This window comes from Gastrolobium bilobum, unplaced genomic scaffold (genome assembly GCF_033153095.1).
Source record: "Gastrolobium bilobum isolate Gb01-03AN ecotype WA unplaced genomic scaffold, APGP_CSIRO_Gbil_v1 utg4848, whole genome shotgun sequence".
NCBI lineage: Eukaryota > Viridiplantae > Streptophyta > Magnoliopsida > Fabales > Fabaceae > Gastrolobium > Gastrolobium bilobum.
Window position 1 is genome coordinate 339,837 of NW_026899359.1, and position 19,476 is coordinate 359,312.

Genomic DNA, 19,476 nt, shown 5'->3' on the forward strand with positions numbered 1-19,476 from the left:
TAATTAATATAAGATTTTACCACTCTTAAAAATGAGAACTCTATTTTTGTATATAATGATGGATAACTAAAGGAATTACTAAATTAATTAGTTCAGTAAATTAACACAAAGTCTTCATTCTCTTGTATTACATATTTATAATATAGATTCAGATTATCAACACTTTTCTAAAAACTGAACACAACATTAACATAATTTGTTTATATAGCTAAGATTATAAACACAAATTCATTAGTTTCTGAATTGGATACTGAAGGTCATGCAATTCTTTTTGGACTGCAGACAAACTAGTTTCTTATAATATCGGGTTTTGAATATACGGTACTGTGACAAATAAGTTTAAACTCTAGATCCTTTATAATATTAGATGTTTGAACCCAAAAAGATAATTGTTCAAAAAATTAAACTATCATTTAATGACAACTCCCAAATAAATAATCGGCAATAAAACCTTATGTTTTTAGTGATTTGTGAGAAGAAAAAACCTTGATATTTCAATTAATAAATAGTTTTGATCAGACCAAATACAGTATCGACTGGCCCTATATGTATCGAGCTCAATCACACACGGTTGAATGATCTTACGTTGTTAGTGGCCTGGGCCTGGTATTGCTGTTGGAGCGTGCTTGAGCTTTGTCCTTCTCGTTGGCGTGTTGCACCAAATGGGAGGTACCTGCGAAGACACTCCGATGCTTAAGTCAGTATCAGAGACAGGTGTTTTGTGTTGATTAAGTAAAAGATGATCATACATTGATGGTATATCGTTTGCTTATATAGTAGTTAATATGCCATCTTAGTTAAGGCGGTTGGCTTCTAAGTGGTCAGCCTTGGGCTGCAGGTCAGTCAGGGGACCTGAGTAGCCTTATCTTCCATAGTGTCTAGTAGTAGAGTTGTGGCAAGCTGCAGTTGTCCGTTGTTTACTGGAGTTAAGGCGCGGTGGAGTTGCCTTGGGCCTTAAGTTTACTTCCTATAGAAGGTTTCATACGCGATGTGAGTATCGCGTCTTGTGTGACGTGATGAAGGCATCGCGTCTTGTGTGTCGTGATGAGGGCATCGCGTCTGTGCTTGTTCTTTGCGCTTTGCTTTGGTCTTCAATGGACCTGGGCTTCCTTATGTGTTTTTGGACCCTGGTTGAGCTTATATTTTATCCGGATCAAGTTTCAAACCCAATTTTTTTTTGAAAAAAAAACTATTATTGATTCGTTTGGCAACATATATAGTCAACGTTCTGCTTCTCCCTTCCTTGTAATGTAAGGCATTGAATGGTTGCATAAGAAAAAATAATTCATGTATCTGATATATGACATTGAACAAGACATAACGTGTAAGAAACGGGGGGAAAAGTTATAAAACCCTGTGTAATTTACACGTAGCCTTATTTTTTTATACGATAGGTGGCAATACAGGTTAAATAAATGAAGATGAATTTAATTTTTATCAAATATATTTTTGAAAATGGGTGGTGACCTTTAATTGAGACTAAACCCTGACTCTTAGTTTTATAATCAGCTCAAAAAATTGAAAACACGGGAACTGACTCGTCTCAAATAGATAATTAAGGTCGGTATAAAAATATATATATCTTTATGCAATCAATTTAATATCTCATGTGTATGTTTATAATATTAATTTAAATATTTATTCAAAAATTTACCGCAGATAACATTTGGAGAGAAGATAAAGAAATCATCATAAACAAACAAATTATAATGAGTTATTAATGTCAAGTTTTTTATATCAATAATGAAGGAACCATATATATGTAATGTAATAAGTAAGAAAACCAAGACAAAAGGAAGGGCCGAGGGGTAATCAAAGAGATGCAGGGAATATATGGCATCAACTATAGATTTGAGGACACATGCAAACTCTCTTAAAGGTGCATTATTCCACACGATTCGCGAAACAAAAGCTCCTCTAACACCACCAATTCCAAATCCACACAAATCAGTCATGAATCATGATCCTATATTATCTCAGATTCTCTATTTGTTTTTTTTTTTTTTAAAAAAACTTAATTCGTATACGTTGTTACACACACGGGGACTTGAGCCTATCTCTCGTCATATGGTTAAGGTTAAGATCGACTTAATAATATATTAAAGAAGTTATATCTTTCTCTCTCCGATCGAGTTTGTGTTTGGGGTACAGAATGCATATCTTTCTGTCACATACTTTTGGATATGTATATATGAGAGAAAGAATCTTCCAAGGTTCTTTTTAAGATCATCGACCCAACCTTCCATGGCTGCCTGGTCTGATAATTAATTAGCGTTAACTCATTTGATTTGTTTTAAATCTGAAAAACCAAAAATTATAAATTTAAAATAAAATATTTAGGAATTTTTTTAAAATTATAAGAGATATATAGATAATTAATAATTAATTCAGGTAGAATCTTAAAAACATAAATTAAAATTAAAAAATATTTAAATTTAAAGAATACATGAATAAATAATTCAAAAGAATTTAAGTTTAATATTTTCAAAAAATAAAATAAAAATAACATATGTAACTTTTTAAGAAAGAATGGCGTTTTCTAATTTTGATATATGGAAATATACTATTTTTTATTTATTTTTTTTTCAAATATAGCGCTTCTAAAGTACAAGTATACTTTAGAAGATAAGAAATTAAAATTATAATAAAATGCATGTGAAATAAATTTTAAAAAATTCATAATTTATTTTATATATGTATGTATTTTATCAAAATATCAGCGTTATTTTTTTAATTAATGATTATAACTGTTTTTTACCTTTTAAAATAGGAGACAGTTTTTTTTTTTGGGGGGAAATGTCAAATCTTTGTAAATGGTTCGAGAGAACTACATGAGAATATAAGCTTATGTTTTTTAACCGCATTATAATATTATGTACTCCAACAAAATACATAGTTGATGGTTACACTATTAAAGTTAATTTTTTTTCTCTCTTCAAATTTTTTTCAAAAGTTCGTCGTTTGATGTGGAAAAAGAAAAAAAAAATAACTTTCATATTATAACTATGTATTTCCGGGAGTACATAAATATACGGAATGTGTTGAGATATATAGTCTCACATTAGTTGTATGTGCAACTAATGTGGAGTTTATAAGGCCTTGGACACTCTTACCCTTTGAGCTAGCTTTTGGGTGGTGTATCCCAAGGTTCTTTACATGGTATCAGAGCTTGAGTGACTATAAGGTCACAAGTTCGATCCTCACCGCCCCCACTTTAAAGTGGAATTAAAAATAAAAAGCACAAAAAGGTAAATAAAAAATTGGACTTGTGCAATCTACGCTTCTAGTCCAATGGGGTTCGATCCTCACCGCCCACCACTTTAAAGTGGAATTAAAAATAAAAAGTACAAAAAGGTAAACCAAAAATTGAACCTGTGCAATATCTACACTTCTAGCCCAATGGGCTCTCGTGTGAGGAGGCGTGTTAAGATATATAGTCTCACATTGGTTGTATGTGCAACTAATGTGGAGTTTATAAGGCCTTGGACACTTTCACCTTTTGAGCTAACTTTTGGAGTGGTGTATCCCAAAATTCTTTACAGGATGAAAAAACATAAACTTATATCCTTTAATAAAACACACGCTAAATCCATATATGTACACATAATATCTATCTTTTCTTTCTTTTTTTAAACCTAAACTAACAATTAGAAGTCCTTTAATAAGACACACGCTAAATCCATATAGCAGGATTTTGGGTAGTGTGATAGGGGAAAAAATTTATGTACACATTATTTAATTTCACTATCACTCATCATTTGAAGGAAGAGGTTCAATCAAGCAACCAATCTATTCTCTTCAACAAAAACTGGGAACCGGTCAATTATAAGATTTTACATTTATTCATTGATAAAGATGAATTATCCACAAAAGTTGCAAGTGTAAAAAATGTTAGATCAAATGTAAGGGATAAAAAAGCTCGCTTAAGTATGATAAATATAAGTGAAAGGACCTATAAATAAATTTAATATTTTAAGGTTTTAGATTAAAGTATGGTGTTTGATTCCTTAATATGAATTTCCCATTTATGTGGCATGCCTATATATTCAGAATGTATTTTATAAACCAAAAACCGATGAGTTTGCTGCCACAAGTTGTTTAATTTAGTTACTTTGGATTTCCAAATAATGATGTACCTTTGCTCTAAATTTTAAATCCTAAACTTGGTACTTATTTTTTCTAAATAGGAAATTTTTTATCTCATTTGAATCCATATTTTTATTTCTATTTTCTTCTAAATCCCAAAATTGTACCGATATAGGTACTACTGGAATACCGAAAAAGCTCTCCACACGGTGAACAATTTGAAAAAGGCATTATTGATCTATGTCCAGTTAAAAACACGCGGCTACCTCATAACCTAGATCTATATTGTTTAAGATGCTTAAGAAATATTTTGATGCCCACGGAATCCACATTTTGATTAGGTGGAAGATTTTCTTAGAATATAAAAGTACAATAAGTCTGTATGGACCATATATATATATAAAAAATAATTAGGACTATGTATTGGCACAACTGGAATGGGACCTTGGAAACTGTAAGGAAATGATCCTGACCACATGCGGAAAGGAATTGCAAAACTCAACACTTTGGCTTGCCTTTGCATACGGAAACCTTATTATAAAAGTTCAGTTCATAAGATCCCACAGATTACTTGGAAATGTGTCAATATTAATGTGATTGGTCCTCCTTGTCTCCTAACCATACTTGAGAATATATATTTATTAATTCAGAAAACCAACATCCCCGGTGCTCTTAATCTATCTTGGATATGGGTATGATAAAATTGATTGTGATCATATCAGTTATGATTAAGTTAATATCTGATCTTTAATTTATTTGTTAAGTGCACTGAATTGATTAATGTAGTGTCTGCTTTGTATTATCTTAAGGATCAATCATCTGATAAAGGAGGCGTTTTAAGGTATACGTATATTTCCAATATCCATCCAGTGGAGGGGAATCAGAATAAGATTCCTTTCATACTTTAACTTAATTTTGATTTGATATATGCTGGAAAGATTCATTGGCCATTGATTATTGGCAAAATCTTTCGGGAGAACTATAGTTCTATTTCTATACAATGCATACCCACATACTTTAAGTTAGGCCCGGACTTTTTTAGAGTTTATGGCATCATTTGATCAATTAAGTCATACTGAATTAGTGTGTTTGTAAAAATCTTAAGTTTCAGCAACACTATACCAAAAACATTTGATGAATTAAGATGTATAGGTGGTGAGCTTTTTCGGTACTGTAGCAGTACTAACATTCCTTCTAAAAGGGGTAAAAATTTGGGACTTAGAGGGAAAAAATATATATACTCAAATGGAATAAAAAAATTTCTATTTAGAACAAAAAATACCGAATTCGGTACTCCTAGCTGCTGTTTGGTTGAAGATTTCTTAAAACTTACATATGCAAATCAAATTGGCAAAGTAAGAAAACAATGTTTGGTAGACAATTTTACAAAATTTCCCCAGGTGTTGTATTTGGATAGCATTCCTTATTTGTTCATAAAAAAACAAGCAAAAGTTACTATTTGTAAAGATAACTTGAGCGTGGTATTTTACATTTAGCTAGCTAAATGACAAAAGAGCAACCCACTAGTAGACTTAAATACCCTCATCTAAAGTGCCAAGGTTTCACTTTCTTTATGGGGTTATATTTGTAATTTTATATCATTTACCCATCAATATTCCATTCTCAACCAAACATATGTTTCAAAAACTTTAATTAATTTGTTTGGTAATATTTGGCCCAACCAAACAATTTTTTTTTACTTTCCTATCTAATTCACTTTCCCTGTAGATTCCTAGTAATTACATTTCTCCGGTGAATTAAAATTTTCACTTGAACCAAACATTCCCCTAATATAAAAAAAAAAAAATCCGTTAGGTGGTGGCTGCATGTGCTTGCCAAGGAACCAAGCCTACCTATATATGAATCTTATACATGCAGCTGATAGTACTTGGTCTGCTTGAACATATTGATTATTCCAGAAATTGATAGTTCGCAGGTTAATCATGAATTGGTCCATTGGTTAAGAAAGAGGGCACATTATATGAAGACAAAATTATTATATTAATCTATGTAGGATTTTTTTAATGCATTAATTAATTCTTCGTCTTCCTTAATTATGCGTATGTATACCATGCGTAATTGTACCAAGAGTAAAAGTTTAAAAATCGATCGTTTTCTTTTGAAATTAAATAAAAAAACAAGAATTTAAAATAGCTACACAACTAGGTAATCCATGTGTAAGTCTTGACTCATCAATAGTCAGCCCACATTGAGTCATGGATGACACATAACTCCACTCCTTCACGTGTCATTGAGATTTCTTCTCAGATTAATTTGGCTGTCTTTGAATAAAAGAGAGTATCTACCCATAAAGTTCAGTTTAAAAGAACAGAGTTGGTGCGTGCGTTATATTAATTTAACGCAATCTCAAGCATACCGATGATGTCATTCTCCTCAATGTTTATATTATTATCGGAGTTTAACACATGCACATCGATTATTTTATTAATTATGAGGTTGCTGAATTGATCCTTAGATTTACCTTTTGATACCCAATAAAACCAATGCATAGCTCATAAAGCATAAAGATTTGCTTCCATGCATGTGATCATATTTTAAAATTTTCCAGTTTCCCAATTTGTCGCACAATTCTTTATGTCGTTTTTCTTATCGCATTACATTGCGTAATCCTTTTTTTATCTGGCCGATTATTAAGAATGTGAGAATGTACCACTAGCTAGATAGAATATAATCAATATATATCGAAACTGTTATTTGCTTCTTAAATCCAGTTAGTTAGACTAGATAAATATATAAACATCGAAGCACTAGTATTGGAGAGATGCCAATAATGATTGGCACAAACGATAGATTCATCAATCATAAAAAAAATTAAGAGTAAAGTCAATTTTGGTCTCTAACAAAAAACACAGTCCTTGTTTTCGTTTTTTACAAAAAAAAATATCTATGTTAGTCCTTTCTTAGGGACTAAATTGAATTTTCATTGAATTTATGAGGAATCACATTTTCAAAGAACTGGAATTGTAGAAGGACCAAAAGTTGACTTTTTTTGTAAGGGATGAAAGTGAGGATCATATTTTTTTTTTTTTAAAGACCCAAAAAGAAATTTACTCAAAACAAAATTTAATTATGTTTGGGTTCAAATCTTCTAACTATGTTTCATTAATAAGTATTATATGATGTTACTTGCAGTAACTTGTTGCTTGCTATACCTCATCTCTATTGAATATGACTCATACTATGTATTCATACAAGCTAAACATAGCTTACGTTAGGTAAATCAGGATTAATCGTTGTGTCAATTTCTCTTCCTTTTCTCCTTTTATTTCGATTGTATATGTGTCAATTTTCAACACTCTCCATGGGAGAATAAGAAATTTATTGTGAGGGACTGAGGTATCACAAGACATATATAAGTATATAACATAAAAAGGAAAGGATAATCAAGTAAAGGAATTATGTGAAAAATTAATTATGCTATTAACTAAATGTATGAGGTGCACATGAAAAAAAAAATCAAAATTGGGGACTATGTCATTGCATAACGACAGTGGCGGAGCCAGACCCAGAAATATCAGAAAGCTCAGGTCAAAACTCAGTGAACTATAAAGAAAGCTAGGGTCAAAGAAAGCAGCCATGGAGGAAGTCAACCATTTTACACGGCCAACCATTTAAAAAGCTCCTAATTTAGAAAACAAATCAGGGCCAAAGCCCTACCTAGAGATAAGGTGGCTCTCTCAATGCATAACGGCATAACCCGATAAGCTTTTTTCCTCATTTTTCTTCTAACTTTTTATTTAACAAAAAAGTGAGACGTGAGAAGGATAATTTAAATTTAAATTTAAATTTAAATTTTTGTAAATTACTCAAATTTTTTGGTAAAGAACTCGAAGGTGAATACAATAAATTTATGTTAAAAAAGTAGTGTCCAAGAAAGATAATCACAAATAAAAAGATAGGACTCTGGTTTGGGTAGTGACCAAAACAATACAAATCGAGTCTAATTGCACACGGTTGAGAGACGGTACAAGTTGATGAAGTTTTTGTGTCGTTGTTTGTAAGTACAGGGTCTCTCTTGACCTTAAAGCAAGATGATATTATCGGGTTGGTGATGTAGTGCTTCAAATTGTATGATTTGTCTGTAACCCGTGGAAATGGGTGCGTACAAAATGCTCCGACATTCAAATCAGTTTATGAGTAAATAAATACGTTAATGGGCTTAATCATTCGGGCTTTGAGCATCCATCGAGGAAATGAACAAAGCCCACAAGTGGGTCAGCTAAGCCGATTAGGCTGGCTGTGAACTGCGCCGAGCCGAACAGGTTCACCGTGTATTGTAGTGACTACTGACTAGTGACTGTAGAGTGTAGAGTGTAGAGTCGCAAGTCACAAGACAAGAAGAGTGACTAGTATATAAGGGATTTAATGCCTCGCCTTTCATTTCCCTCCCTCGATCGCCAAACCCAGATTAAGCTTCACTCAAAACATAACAATATTATCGTTTTCAGTTTTGATGCTTCGGAGGTATATATTCCGCTTCAACCAATGATTGGTCTTTTGATTTTTCTGTGCCGATTATTCGTTTGTGTATTGTTGGTTGGTTTTATAGCATTCTGCTTTCACTAAGTATTTGAACTTTTTGGACTCACAAAGAAAAAGAAAATTTGGTTTAATTTGGTTTAATTTTTAAGTTTAATTTTCATTTAGACTATATATTTTATGATAATGGGAAGGAGAAGGGAGGGTTTAGGGTGTGGTTACGAGGCTGTGCTTTTAACTTCTAATATCAACGGATGTTTCTTATAGCATTCTGTTTATATTCTGAATCTCTGATGGAAATGCCAATATTCGTAGGTTGAAATTTTGTGCTTTTGTTCTTTTGACAATAAACTTGGTGTTATAAAGATTAATAAATTTAAATGAGATAATTAAAATTTGTCTCATAGCGTTGTTTTGCCAGATGCAAATGTCGAAATTTCAGCTGCTCGAAGTTGTTTGGCTTTTGAGCTAGGCGAAACAATTAGGCTTGGGGCTTTGAACACTTCTAATCAACATGCATGAATGAAGTGATAAAATGAATATGACCAATCTGTGTAGTGGCAGTGAGTAAACCATTGTAGGTTATATCATCATAAACAACACTCACGAGTTAATTACCCTGAGTATACTAAATGTAAACTCTAATTCTTAAGACTGTATTTGTTCAGTAGAATTCATACCTGGGCAATTTTCATGGGACATACAAACTTAGATGATGTTACTTAATGTCTATATTTACCTATGATATGCTAAAGTTTTGATTATCTTTCCCTCTACCTCTCTGTTGATGTGTTTGTATCGACATTGATGCTGATATGAGGAGCGGATTACATCATGTGATTCTTGTTTTTGTAAAATTTTGCTTGCTGAACTAATTAAGTGATTTCTACACAGAACTGTTATTAATTTGTATTCTATCTTTCCTTGTTCTTTTTTTTTGGGGGGTTCATTGACCGCTGACCCCATCTAATTTGGGATAAAGGTAATGTTGATCAGAGGCGGATGCAAGTCAAAGAGAATAAAATTTGATATGAAAATATCAAAATACCCCTCACTTAAAATTAAGTTTTCTCCCATTTTATTTTTTGCTTTTTCTCCTCCACCCATGACTAGTGACCTGACTCCCTCCATTAGACAAAATCCAAACCTAATAACAACAGTCATCAGAGACGGAGAGGAGAGAGCTCTATACGATTGGTTTGTTCTCTTTATTTATATATGATTTTTGAAGTTGCATTTTCATTCCTATCTGTGTATCCTTTGGTTTATTTACTTGTAAAGTTAGTATTAACTTTGCCCGTAACAACTGCATCTGTGGAAAGAGCATTTTCAGCTATGAAATACATCAAGACTGCACTCCGTAATCGGATGGGGGATGAATGGTTGAATGATTGTTTAGTGCCATATACTGAAAAAGATGTATTTGATAGCATTGATAATGAGGCAATTATGATGGAATTCCAAAAAATAAGGCCTAGAAGAATGATATTGTAATTATTTTTATTGTAATATACTTTTGTTATTAAAATATATGTACTTGAACTTCTTAGTGCCCACCCTTCATCAATTTTCTGGATCCGCCATTGATGTTGATGTTGATATAATGGCCACCAATGAATCTTGTTACCTACCTGTAACTGACTTGTCACATTTTTCATATGTTCTGTGAAGGTGACATGAGATGAGCTGATTCAGAAATATAACTAAGTTTTGCATTTCAAGCCAACATGAATTCTGTTATACCATGCTCTGTGGGCAATGTTCCACTTATTCCTGGAACTTGCTTTTTGACAAGGAAGACTAATTCTGTAAATACACTCAGTTTGTCAAGGAGCTCTGTAAAACATGAATCATCGACTCTGAGATTTCTATTACCTCCATTTGTTGCCAGTGGACTATTTCCACAGAACAAAAGGAGATACTCTTTTCATAAAAAATGTAGAACCTCCGCATCAGCCATAGAGACAAAAGTAGCAATGGAGGCACCAGATTCACCTGTTGCAGATGAAGATTCTGCTAAAGCCTCTGAAGCTCCTTCAGATGAAGTTGGAATAAGTGAAAATGCATCTACTAAGTCTGATGCCATTCCTGCTCCAGTTAAAGCTATACGTTCAAGATCTACTAGGAGAAGTGAGATGCCTTCTATAAAGAAAGAGGATTTGATTCCTGGGGCTACTTTTGCTGGGAAAGCAAAATCTATTCATCCATTTGGTGCCTTTGTTGATTTTGGAGATTTTACAGACGGGCTTGTTCATGTTTCTAAGCTTATTGATGGCTACGTTAAGGATGTTGCCAGTGTTGTTTCTGTAGGACAAGAAGTGAAGGTGAAGCTAATTGAAGTGGACACTGAAACTCAGCGTATTTCTCTTTCTATGCGTGACTTTGATGACACTGGTAAGCCGCAGCAATGAAAAGATGCAACCATCAGTATGGAGAAGGCGGGACCTGGGAAGAGGAACACTTCAAAGCCTAGTCCGAAGAAAGATGTGAAGAAAAGCACAGAATTTGTCAAAGGTCAGGACCTAGTGGGTACGGTGAAGAATATGACTAGGACTGGTTCTTTTATATCACTTCCTGATGGGGAGGAAGGATTTCTACCCATATCTGAGGAATCTGATGAGGGGTTTGGGAATGTTACGGGAGTTTCATCACTGCAGGTTGGTCAAGAAGTCAGTGTACGAGTTTTGCGTATCACTAGAGGACAAGTAGTAACGTTGACTATGAAGAAAGAAGAAGATGTTGCAGAGTTGGACTCAACACTTAGCCAAGGGGCTTTCCATGTTGCGACAAACCCTTTTGTATTGGCTTTTCGTAAGAATAAGGGTATTGCTGCATTTTTGGCTGAGAGGGAGAAAATAAATAGTGCAGTCGAAACACCATCAAAGGTAAGAACTTCAGAAGAAACAAAGGGAACTATAAAGCATGGGGAAACTGTATCAGATGTTCCTGATGCACAGGGTGAACCAAAAAGCAACAAGAGGTTGATTGATGATATTCCTTCTGAAGTAAAAATAATCAGGAAGGTGAAATCGATGTCGTAGCCAATGCAGTACATGCTGCTTCAAAAGCTTTTGTTGATGGTGAAAGAGACACAGTAAGCAATATCTCCAGCCATTGTCAGATTTAGACAGTGCCTCTGAGAAGGAAGCGAAGGTGACTTCTGGAAGTTTGACTCCTGAAGTGGATATACCTACTGTAAATCAAATTAATTGAGGAAACTACTCTAACAGATGTGGTAACAACATAATAACCGAGTCACCTATTGCAATAACTAATAAAAATATAATAGAAAATGGAGTTGATCATATTGTTGCTGAAGATGAAAAGCAATTGCAAACTTATAATTCAGATGAAGAATTTTCCTCCGCTGCACCAACTGACAGTGATGTGGTTGAGCCTAGCTCCAATAAAATTACCAGTATTACAGGGTCAGATACTACATCAAGTGCACCAGGTCCACGAGAAACTGCAGGTTCATTCTATTCTATCTCCCACTGTCTATCCTATATAAATCCATCTGTTTATTTGTTTTTCTCTCATTTATATTTGCATATGCAAATACTGATTTTAATTCCATATCCAATATGGCAACTAAAATTAAACATATTTTGTGCAATAAGGTGCATGTACAAGAAATTTCCAAATAATTCATCTTATTGAATTTTGTTTGCATCACAAGCAAATGACAATGTCAGATCTGTGCTTGAGAAGAATGACAGTGATACTAGTTCAAGCAGACAAATTGGCATGGTTTCTTCTGAGGGAAGCTTGAATGCAGGTTATTCTTCAATTTTGTTTCTTTACCTGCTAGCCTGGTTCAGTTTTAGTTGATGAATTAAAAATTTTAACGAGAAGAATTCTGAATAGGGTGTTTATTTGGTTAAATATTATCGCATATTACGTGAAATTTTGTAGTTTTCATTTTCAAAGGGATCCCAATCAGTCGGTACTGTGTAATCATAGTAGTTGGTATACTTAACAAGTGGAGTATTTTTTTCTTCCTTTTCTTGTAATGGGAGTGTTCTTGAATTGTTAATTCTCTATCAACAGATGGAACAGAAGATAATAGTCAAGTTGCCTTGCCTGAAAGTAATCCTGCTGAAGTTGTTATAAACTCCATTGATGACCCCAAAGAAGTACAAAAACAAACTCCTGTCATTGAGAATGAAAATTATTTTGCCACAAAAGTTGAAGATAAAGATGTTGCAGTTGTGTCTGAGGAAAATAGCAGTGTATCTAATGCCAATGGGCAAGCTGGCATTACCGCTTCAGATCAAGGCCGTAGTAAAGGTTTATATTTAATTTTCTTTACATCCTATTTGGAACCCAGAAATGGGTTCTGAATTTTCAGAGAGAAAAGAGCTGAGAAAAACGGAGAAAGGAAAGGACAAAATAGTACTTTGGTAGAGTTTATTGAATTACAAACAAAGAACAAACTATCAGTACCCTGCTAGTTACAATGTTGATATTTGGGAATTTCTAACAGCACTTCCCCCCTTCTTCAAGATTCACCTTGTCGTCAAGGTGAAGGTTTTGTTGGGTTGCTGAAATTTTTAGAGCTCTTATTTGGGTGCACTAAATAGGGGATGTGTGTTATTGAGCTTAGCAGATTGTTGTGCTTGAAAGCATCAGCAAAGAGGTGGGGCTGTGGCCCAAGGTATGGGAAGGTTACTCAGCATATAATGATAGCTTGCTTGTCCTTTGAAGCAAATCCTCTTCCTTTGATCAGACCCATACTTCCTTGCTTCATGACCTCCTCCCCTTAACGTCCTTTTATAGAATTCCAGTTCCTCTCTCTAGTGGTTTGGGCTGGGTCCATTATGTAAAAAATTCTCAATTGTTGTAATTCCAATTTTGTCCCTCTTCCCTTTTCCTCCTTCGCTCTTCATCTAGTTGCAGTGGCCATAGCTATTGCCGCCTCATTTGTGCCCCCCCTCTCTTCACCCGCTGGGTCCAACTGGGAGTTTAAACCAACCAATTTGGGTGCACTGTAATTCAATTTTGATCAATGGCATTGCCTTTGGGCATCAAACAAATTAGAATTGTGACCAACAATACTTTTACCTTCATTGATATTCCTTTATTTTCCGGTGTGCTTAATTTTTTTCTTTGCATTCATGCATAGGTATAGGATTTTTCTTGTAGTTAAATGTATGCCCTCTTTTGTGGATTTCAGCAACTATATCACCAGCTCTTGTGAAGCAACTTCGGGAAGAGACTGGAGCTGGAATGATGGACTGCAAGAAGGCTCTATTAGAGACTGGGGGGACAGTATTAAAGCACTGGAGTTCCTGCCGAAAAAAGACTTAGCAAGTGCAGAAAAGAAAGCAAGCAGAATAACTGCTGAAGGAAGAATAGGTTTTTAACTCAACACTCAAGTACCCAATTTTGTCATCAATGTAAGCTGTGGGAGCATTGCAGTAAAGAACGAAGCTGAATTTTTAGAGATAGCTTGAGAGCTAGCCAAGGCCAATCAATAGCCAGCAACCATTCTTATGGGTGTCTCGACCACCAAGTTAATGTTGATGGTCTTCTTTTGTCACTTAAGTGTGGGAACTGAAACCACATTAGAATGTTTTGTTTGCAGGAGTTTATACTCTAATCTTGCCTTCAATTATATAAACTTGTATTAAGAAAACAAAAATTGCTAAATGACTCGAGTAACTTAAAAACCTCATTTCAAGAATCACAAGGCAACTCTCTTATAATCATTGGCGCTTTGCTACTAACCTCATTCTGCATTCATTCTCTAAATTACATGTTAAGTCTGCACTTGGGCGCAGCCAAATGCTTAAAAGTTTAGATAAAGAAGTCATAAAAAATTAAATTATAATAACTTATGATGTGCAAAGCAACATTTGCTAAACACGCCAGAGAAAGAAAAAAAATAGAACAATGATTGTAAAAAAGTAAGTTCCCTCACTGAACAAAAGAAATAAAAATACAAAATGACAAACAAATAATAAAAATAAAAAAAAAAAAAAAGTATGATGTTCTTTTCTTACCTTGCTATGACAAACAAAATGCTCACTCGCATAAACTTATAGAGAGAGGACGAATACGTTACTAGAGAAATACAAAATTTACATACTACCGTAGCCTTAACGATTGTTATTAAAGTAAGGTGAGGGAGAACAAACCTAAGAAACCCTAAAAGTCTGCATCAAAATGATGTAGACGTTTACAACCAACCTAATATGTTGTCATCAATATATCTTGCCTACTAAAAAAGTTAAGGACGCTACAATCTCGTATATAGAATTATACATAAGCAAGAAGGTATCATATGCGTAAAACGTGATATTCTATCTTTCCGGATCAATAGACAATACTATAGCACACAGCGTTGCTCTAGTTGCGACTTTTGCACTTCTCCATAGCTCTAGGTGCTGCAGGAAAAAAGAATATAGATAAGTGCAACAATAAATACAGAGACCATAAACTCCATAGTAGCAATTCAGAGGACAGTCAGTGGAGTGAAATTGCGTTCTATAAAACCAGGATTTGTTTTCCAATTTGGATATGAGATTTTTATTGCTGAGATTTCTGCTTTCTCAATTCAACAACTAGATATTAATGAAGGAAAGCAGAGATTATAATAGATAAGTTATGACAAATGTCAGCCATACCTAGCCCAATTGCCTCAGAACTCTTCATTATCCTCAGCCTCTTGCAAGAGTCAGTGAACATCCTATAAGAAGAATAATAAGATCATTTTAGAAGGAAATACTCATAGTTCCCTTGAGACAGCTCAGTTGGTAGAACTGTGAGACATGCAATGAGGATGCTAGGTTAAAACCCCCTCTTGAAAAATAAAAATAAAAAATAAAGAAAGACTCATAAATATGTCCTTTGTTGATTCTGATATTCCTAGACCGAAACAGACATTCTCCTAGAAATTAATTCAGAAAATGCACTTACTCCCAGGGAACATCACCAACTAGCATCCAATCACCATCCTTGTCTTCATAGGTAAGCACATATTCTGAACCATGAAGAAGATCCATCAATCTACTTTCACTTAAATTTTCTCGACTAGAAACCGCATAAGAACTACATTGACCTGAACTTGTCAATGAAAACATCATTAGAATCTGTAACATAAAAATACACGCATATTCAGTTATGTGATTCTATGCTATTGAAACACTATACAACATTGGAATAGACCAATGTTAATAAATTCAAGTCACCAACAGCTGTACTTTCAAAGTATATGAGGCAAAAAAATGAGTTTTTTTATAGAATTTAAGCCAACTATTTATTTTTAACATTTGGTTTCTTCATATTTTCCCTTTTAAATGCAAATAATTATTTAAAGAGCCTTTTTTAGTAAATAGATGCGAGTTGTAATTAGGGTATCTAACCTACTCTTTATGTTCCTATCATCTAAATAAAATGTTCTTCAAAGAATGATTATGAGAATAATTTGTATCACCGACAAATATTTGTGGTTATGCATGATAAGTTGGTAACAAGTGACAAGCCACACACAGAGGTGAGAAGGTGATAACAATTAACAAGTGGAAAGGAACTCACTGATTGTAAAACAACTAAACATCTTTTCGAGTGCTGAAGAAAGTTCCCTGTACGTGCTAAAACTATTCAGATCCACTTTCCTCAAGTATGGGGCGCCTTCCATGCTGACTTTTACGTAAAGGCATTCAGACTTGGCTTCAGCATCAGCATCAGCATCAGCATCATTCTTTTGAGGCTGAGTGGCCATTGAGTTCTTCCTGAAAGAACGGATTGGTGGCCATCCTACAACTTGCGCCCTGATTCACATAAGAAGAATAAATCACACTGTAGGATAATCCTCAAGCAAAGAGCCCAAAATGAGAAAATAATTCAATTTAAGGCCAGTGATTATGAATTCAAAGCAAAGGAATCTTGCTAAACGGATTAGTATGATCATGTCTAGGTGAAAATCAAATAACACAGCAGCAGAGGAAAAATCTTTCAGCATCAGAAAGCATGGAGAATGATAATTGGAGGAGTTCAATCCAAAATCATATACAAAATAAAATAAAAATCATAGACAACCTAGATGCAGAAGAAATTTTATGGAACCATAATAACTAATTGGCGATGATTAACATAGTAGGAATATCCTTTAAATTATATATAATACAAGTAACAAAAACTCTTTCTACACTAGAGGCTATCATGAGAAAATAGTTAGCAACAAGCTGAGTCAGTTCACTTATGTTTAAATTTCAACTGACTAACTGATGTAGACCTTTTCTAGAGGGAACAAAAAATAACCCTTTCCTCTTCTTCAGAATTATCCGCATGCCTAATTACTCAACAATAAAAGAAAGATCAAACTCAACATAATTTTGTTCTGGCTTCAACATTTTGTAAAGACAGAAAAATTATAAACACAAAACGGACGAGACATAAAAAATTAATCATGAACGTTGAACGCACAGCCAACATCAATATATATATTATATATATCCAATAGCAAGAAGAAGGGAGAGAAAAATAATGAAGCTAAAGGAAGATGGTTGTACTTTGCAGCGGGAGCAGAAATCTGAGGCTTCTTCTCATGCAATGGCTTTGGAGAGTGTGGGACACTTTCTTTGACAACAGAGACACCCAAAGCCGTTTGCTGGTTGGTGCAGTCAGGCGCGGCAAGAGAGAGAGACTTGGGAGCAGTAACACCCCTTGGAGAGAACAAGCCACCATCTTTACACAAACCCACTTCAGATCCACCATTCCCAGAGAGAACCCACTTCCCAGAACCTCCATCAATGGCGTCCGAGAAACCCCTCTTAGCCCCAGATACCAAACTCTTGAGCATGCCTGGGAACCCATTCTTGTCCTCCACACCATCTCTCTCTGGTGACTCGGACCCTGGCAAGCCAAGTCTCAGTTCCGTTGCTTTGAGGTTCAACCCAATGTTCCTCTCTGTAGACTTGTCAGAGCTTTCCATTGAAGGAACCTCTGTCATGCCAACATACCCCTGCTCCAATGGCACAGACATCAAAACTCCTCTAACAGTACTTTAACTGCTCTAGAATGAAGAAGCGAAAGAGAAAGAGAAACAGAAGCAGAATATGAATTTGAAGAATCAGAACTCAACAGTCGAAAGAAGATATGTTGATGAAGAGGAACTACTCTGTAGCTTTTGTTGGGTTATACTCTTTCTTCTGTTTCTAAATGATATCTCTGCGCTCTGTACGTTAAGTAGTGTTAACCATTTGTATTTGAAGGGAGCCCACAAAAATAAAAAGGACAGAAAATCGACAAAGTTAAATTAAGGGTGTGATGATAATTTTCTTAGAATCATTTTTTTTTTTAAATTTTTTTTTTTTGAGAATAGAAATAGATAGAAAAAGTGTTTCACAATTTTTATTTTTATTTTCCGAAAATGAACAAGTTCAATTTCTGTGTTAGGGAACAGAAAAAAGAATAAAAAAAAGTTTACTTTTATGTTCCGAAGCACAAAATGAGAAATATTTATCTCTTTCAATCACTCTCCACTACTATCATCATCACCACCACCACCACCACTACCCGACATTACTACCGCCACCATCGATACTTCCGTCGTCATCACCACCAACACCACCACAATGCCACCGCCACCATCACCACCATTATGTCATCGCCACCATCTCCACCACCGTTACCAACCATCATCACCATAGCTACAACCATTGTCGTTACCACCACCATCACTACCATCACTATGTCACTGCCACCGCCATAACCACCACCACAATTGCCACCATTACAATCATCATTGTCGCAGCTACTGCCATCACTACCACCATCATCGCCACCATTACCACCACCACCACTACTATCACCACGTCATCGCCACCACCACCACGTCATCACCACCACTACCATCACCACGTCATCGTCGCCGCCACCACCACCACCACCATGCCACAACCACCACCACCATGCCACAACCACCACTGCCGCACCATATGAAAAGGAAAGTTATTATGGACTTGACATAAAGGCTCATACTCTAGAAGGGCTAATAACTAAGAGAAAAATTAAGAAAATATTTCTTAATTATATTAATCCTACTACGGCAGAAACGTATCAACAATTGGACCCTTAATATTTCTAAGAGGGCCGCCCAAAAGTCCACTTATGCTAGGTAACTCATCTATAAATAAGGGGATAAGTCAATAAGATACACAGATTCTAAACCATCTCTCTCTTAGCTGTCATTGTGCACACATCTCACCCTTTGACTATGTCGTTATTATAGTACATAGTGATCCACTGATCTCTATGGTATCTTCCCTATAAATACCTGATAGAGGGCATATATGTCCAATATTAACATATCAGTAACATGACTGGACATATCTGTCCCTAGGACAGAACAAAGTGATGATCATAATTTTTTTTATGCTTAATAGGAATAATTTTTTATTTTATTATTTGTTGTGTTATCAAACACAATTCTTATTCTCAGAATAAAAATAAAACATGTTATCAAACACATTTTTTTTCTCAGAAACTGTTCCAAGGCACAGAAATATAAAAGATTTTTTTTTCAGAAACAATGCTAAAGAACATATTGATTGTCATGCACACTCTTAAGACCGGTGGAATATGGCTCATAATTCCTATGCTGATGAGGGTCCTTATTGGCGGAGTCAGCAGAAAGGTAACTGGGGTGAGCAGGCGAGGGTTTAGGGGGCAGTGCCCCTAGCCCTGTAAAGGTCTGGTATTGTTGTAGGCCTCTAACATATTGTAATTTTCTTTTACGTTTGGGTTTGAGCCCATGAATAGCTGTTGTTAAGAGTTTCTAAATCATATTTATATTCCCTTATAAATCGAGTGATTTGTAACGAGTGGCGTTGAGGTAAATATAGTATAAATAATATGGACGTAGCCTACATTAGATGAATCAGG

The 19,476-nt window shown here is 34.8% G+C and overlaps 1 protein-coding gene and 1 pseudogene across 3 annotated transcripts; one reads left to right on the top strand and one right to left on the bottom strand.

The window, feature by feature from the left end:
• The first annotated feature begins 8,509 nt into the window (after positions 1 to 8,509).
• LOC133289834 (polyprotein of EF-Ts, chloroplastic-like) lies at positions 8,510 to 14,190 on the top strand (annotated as a pseudogene).
• Positions 14,191 to 14,605: 415 nt separating this feature from the next.
• LOC133289859 (auxin-responsive protein IAA27-like) lies at positions 14,606 to 17,757 on the bottom strand. 3 transcript variants are annotated; one of them, XM_061487873.1, is made up of 6 exons: positions 17,675 to 17,757; positions 17,103 to 17,554; positions 16,126 to 16,361; positions 15,508 to 15,649; positions 15,216 to 15,277; positions 14,606 to 14,975 (listed from the first exon to the last, which is right to left on the bottom strand). In XM_061487873.1, exons 2-6 carry the CDS (start codon positions 17,540 to 17,542, stop codon positions 14,938 to 14,940), a joined length of 918 nt encoding a protein of 305 aa, XP_061343857.1. In that variant the 5' UTR covers positions 17,543 to 17,554; positions 17,675 to 17,757; the 3' UTR covers positions 14,606 to 14,937. The 3 variants fall into 3 exon arrangements, with proteins under 3 accessions (XP_061343857.1, XP_061343858.1, XP_061343856.1); XM_061487874.1 differs by having other exon boundaries at positions 15,508 to 15,571; positions 17,103 to 17,734; XM_061487872.1 differs by having other exon boundaries at positions 14,609 to 14,975; positions 17,103 to 17,734.
• Between the last annotated feature and the right edge of the window lie 1,719 nt (positions 17,758 to 19,476).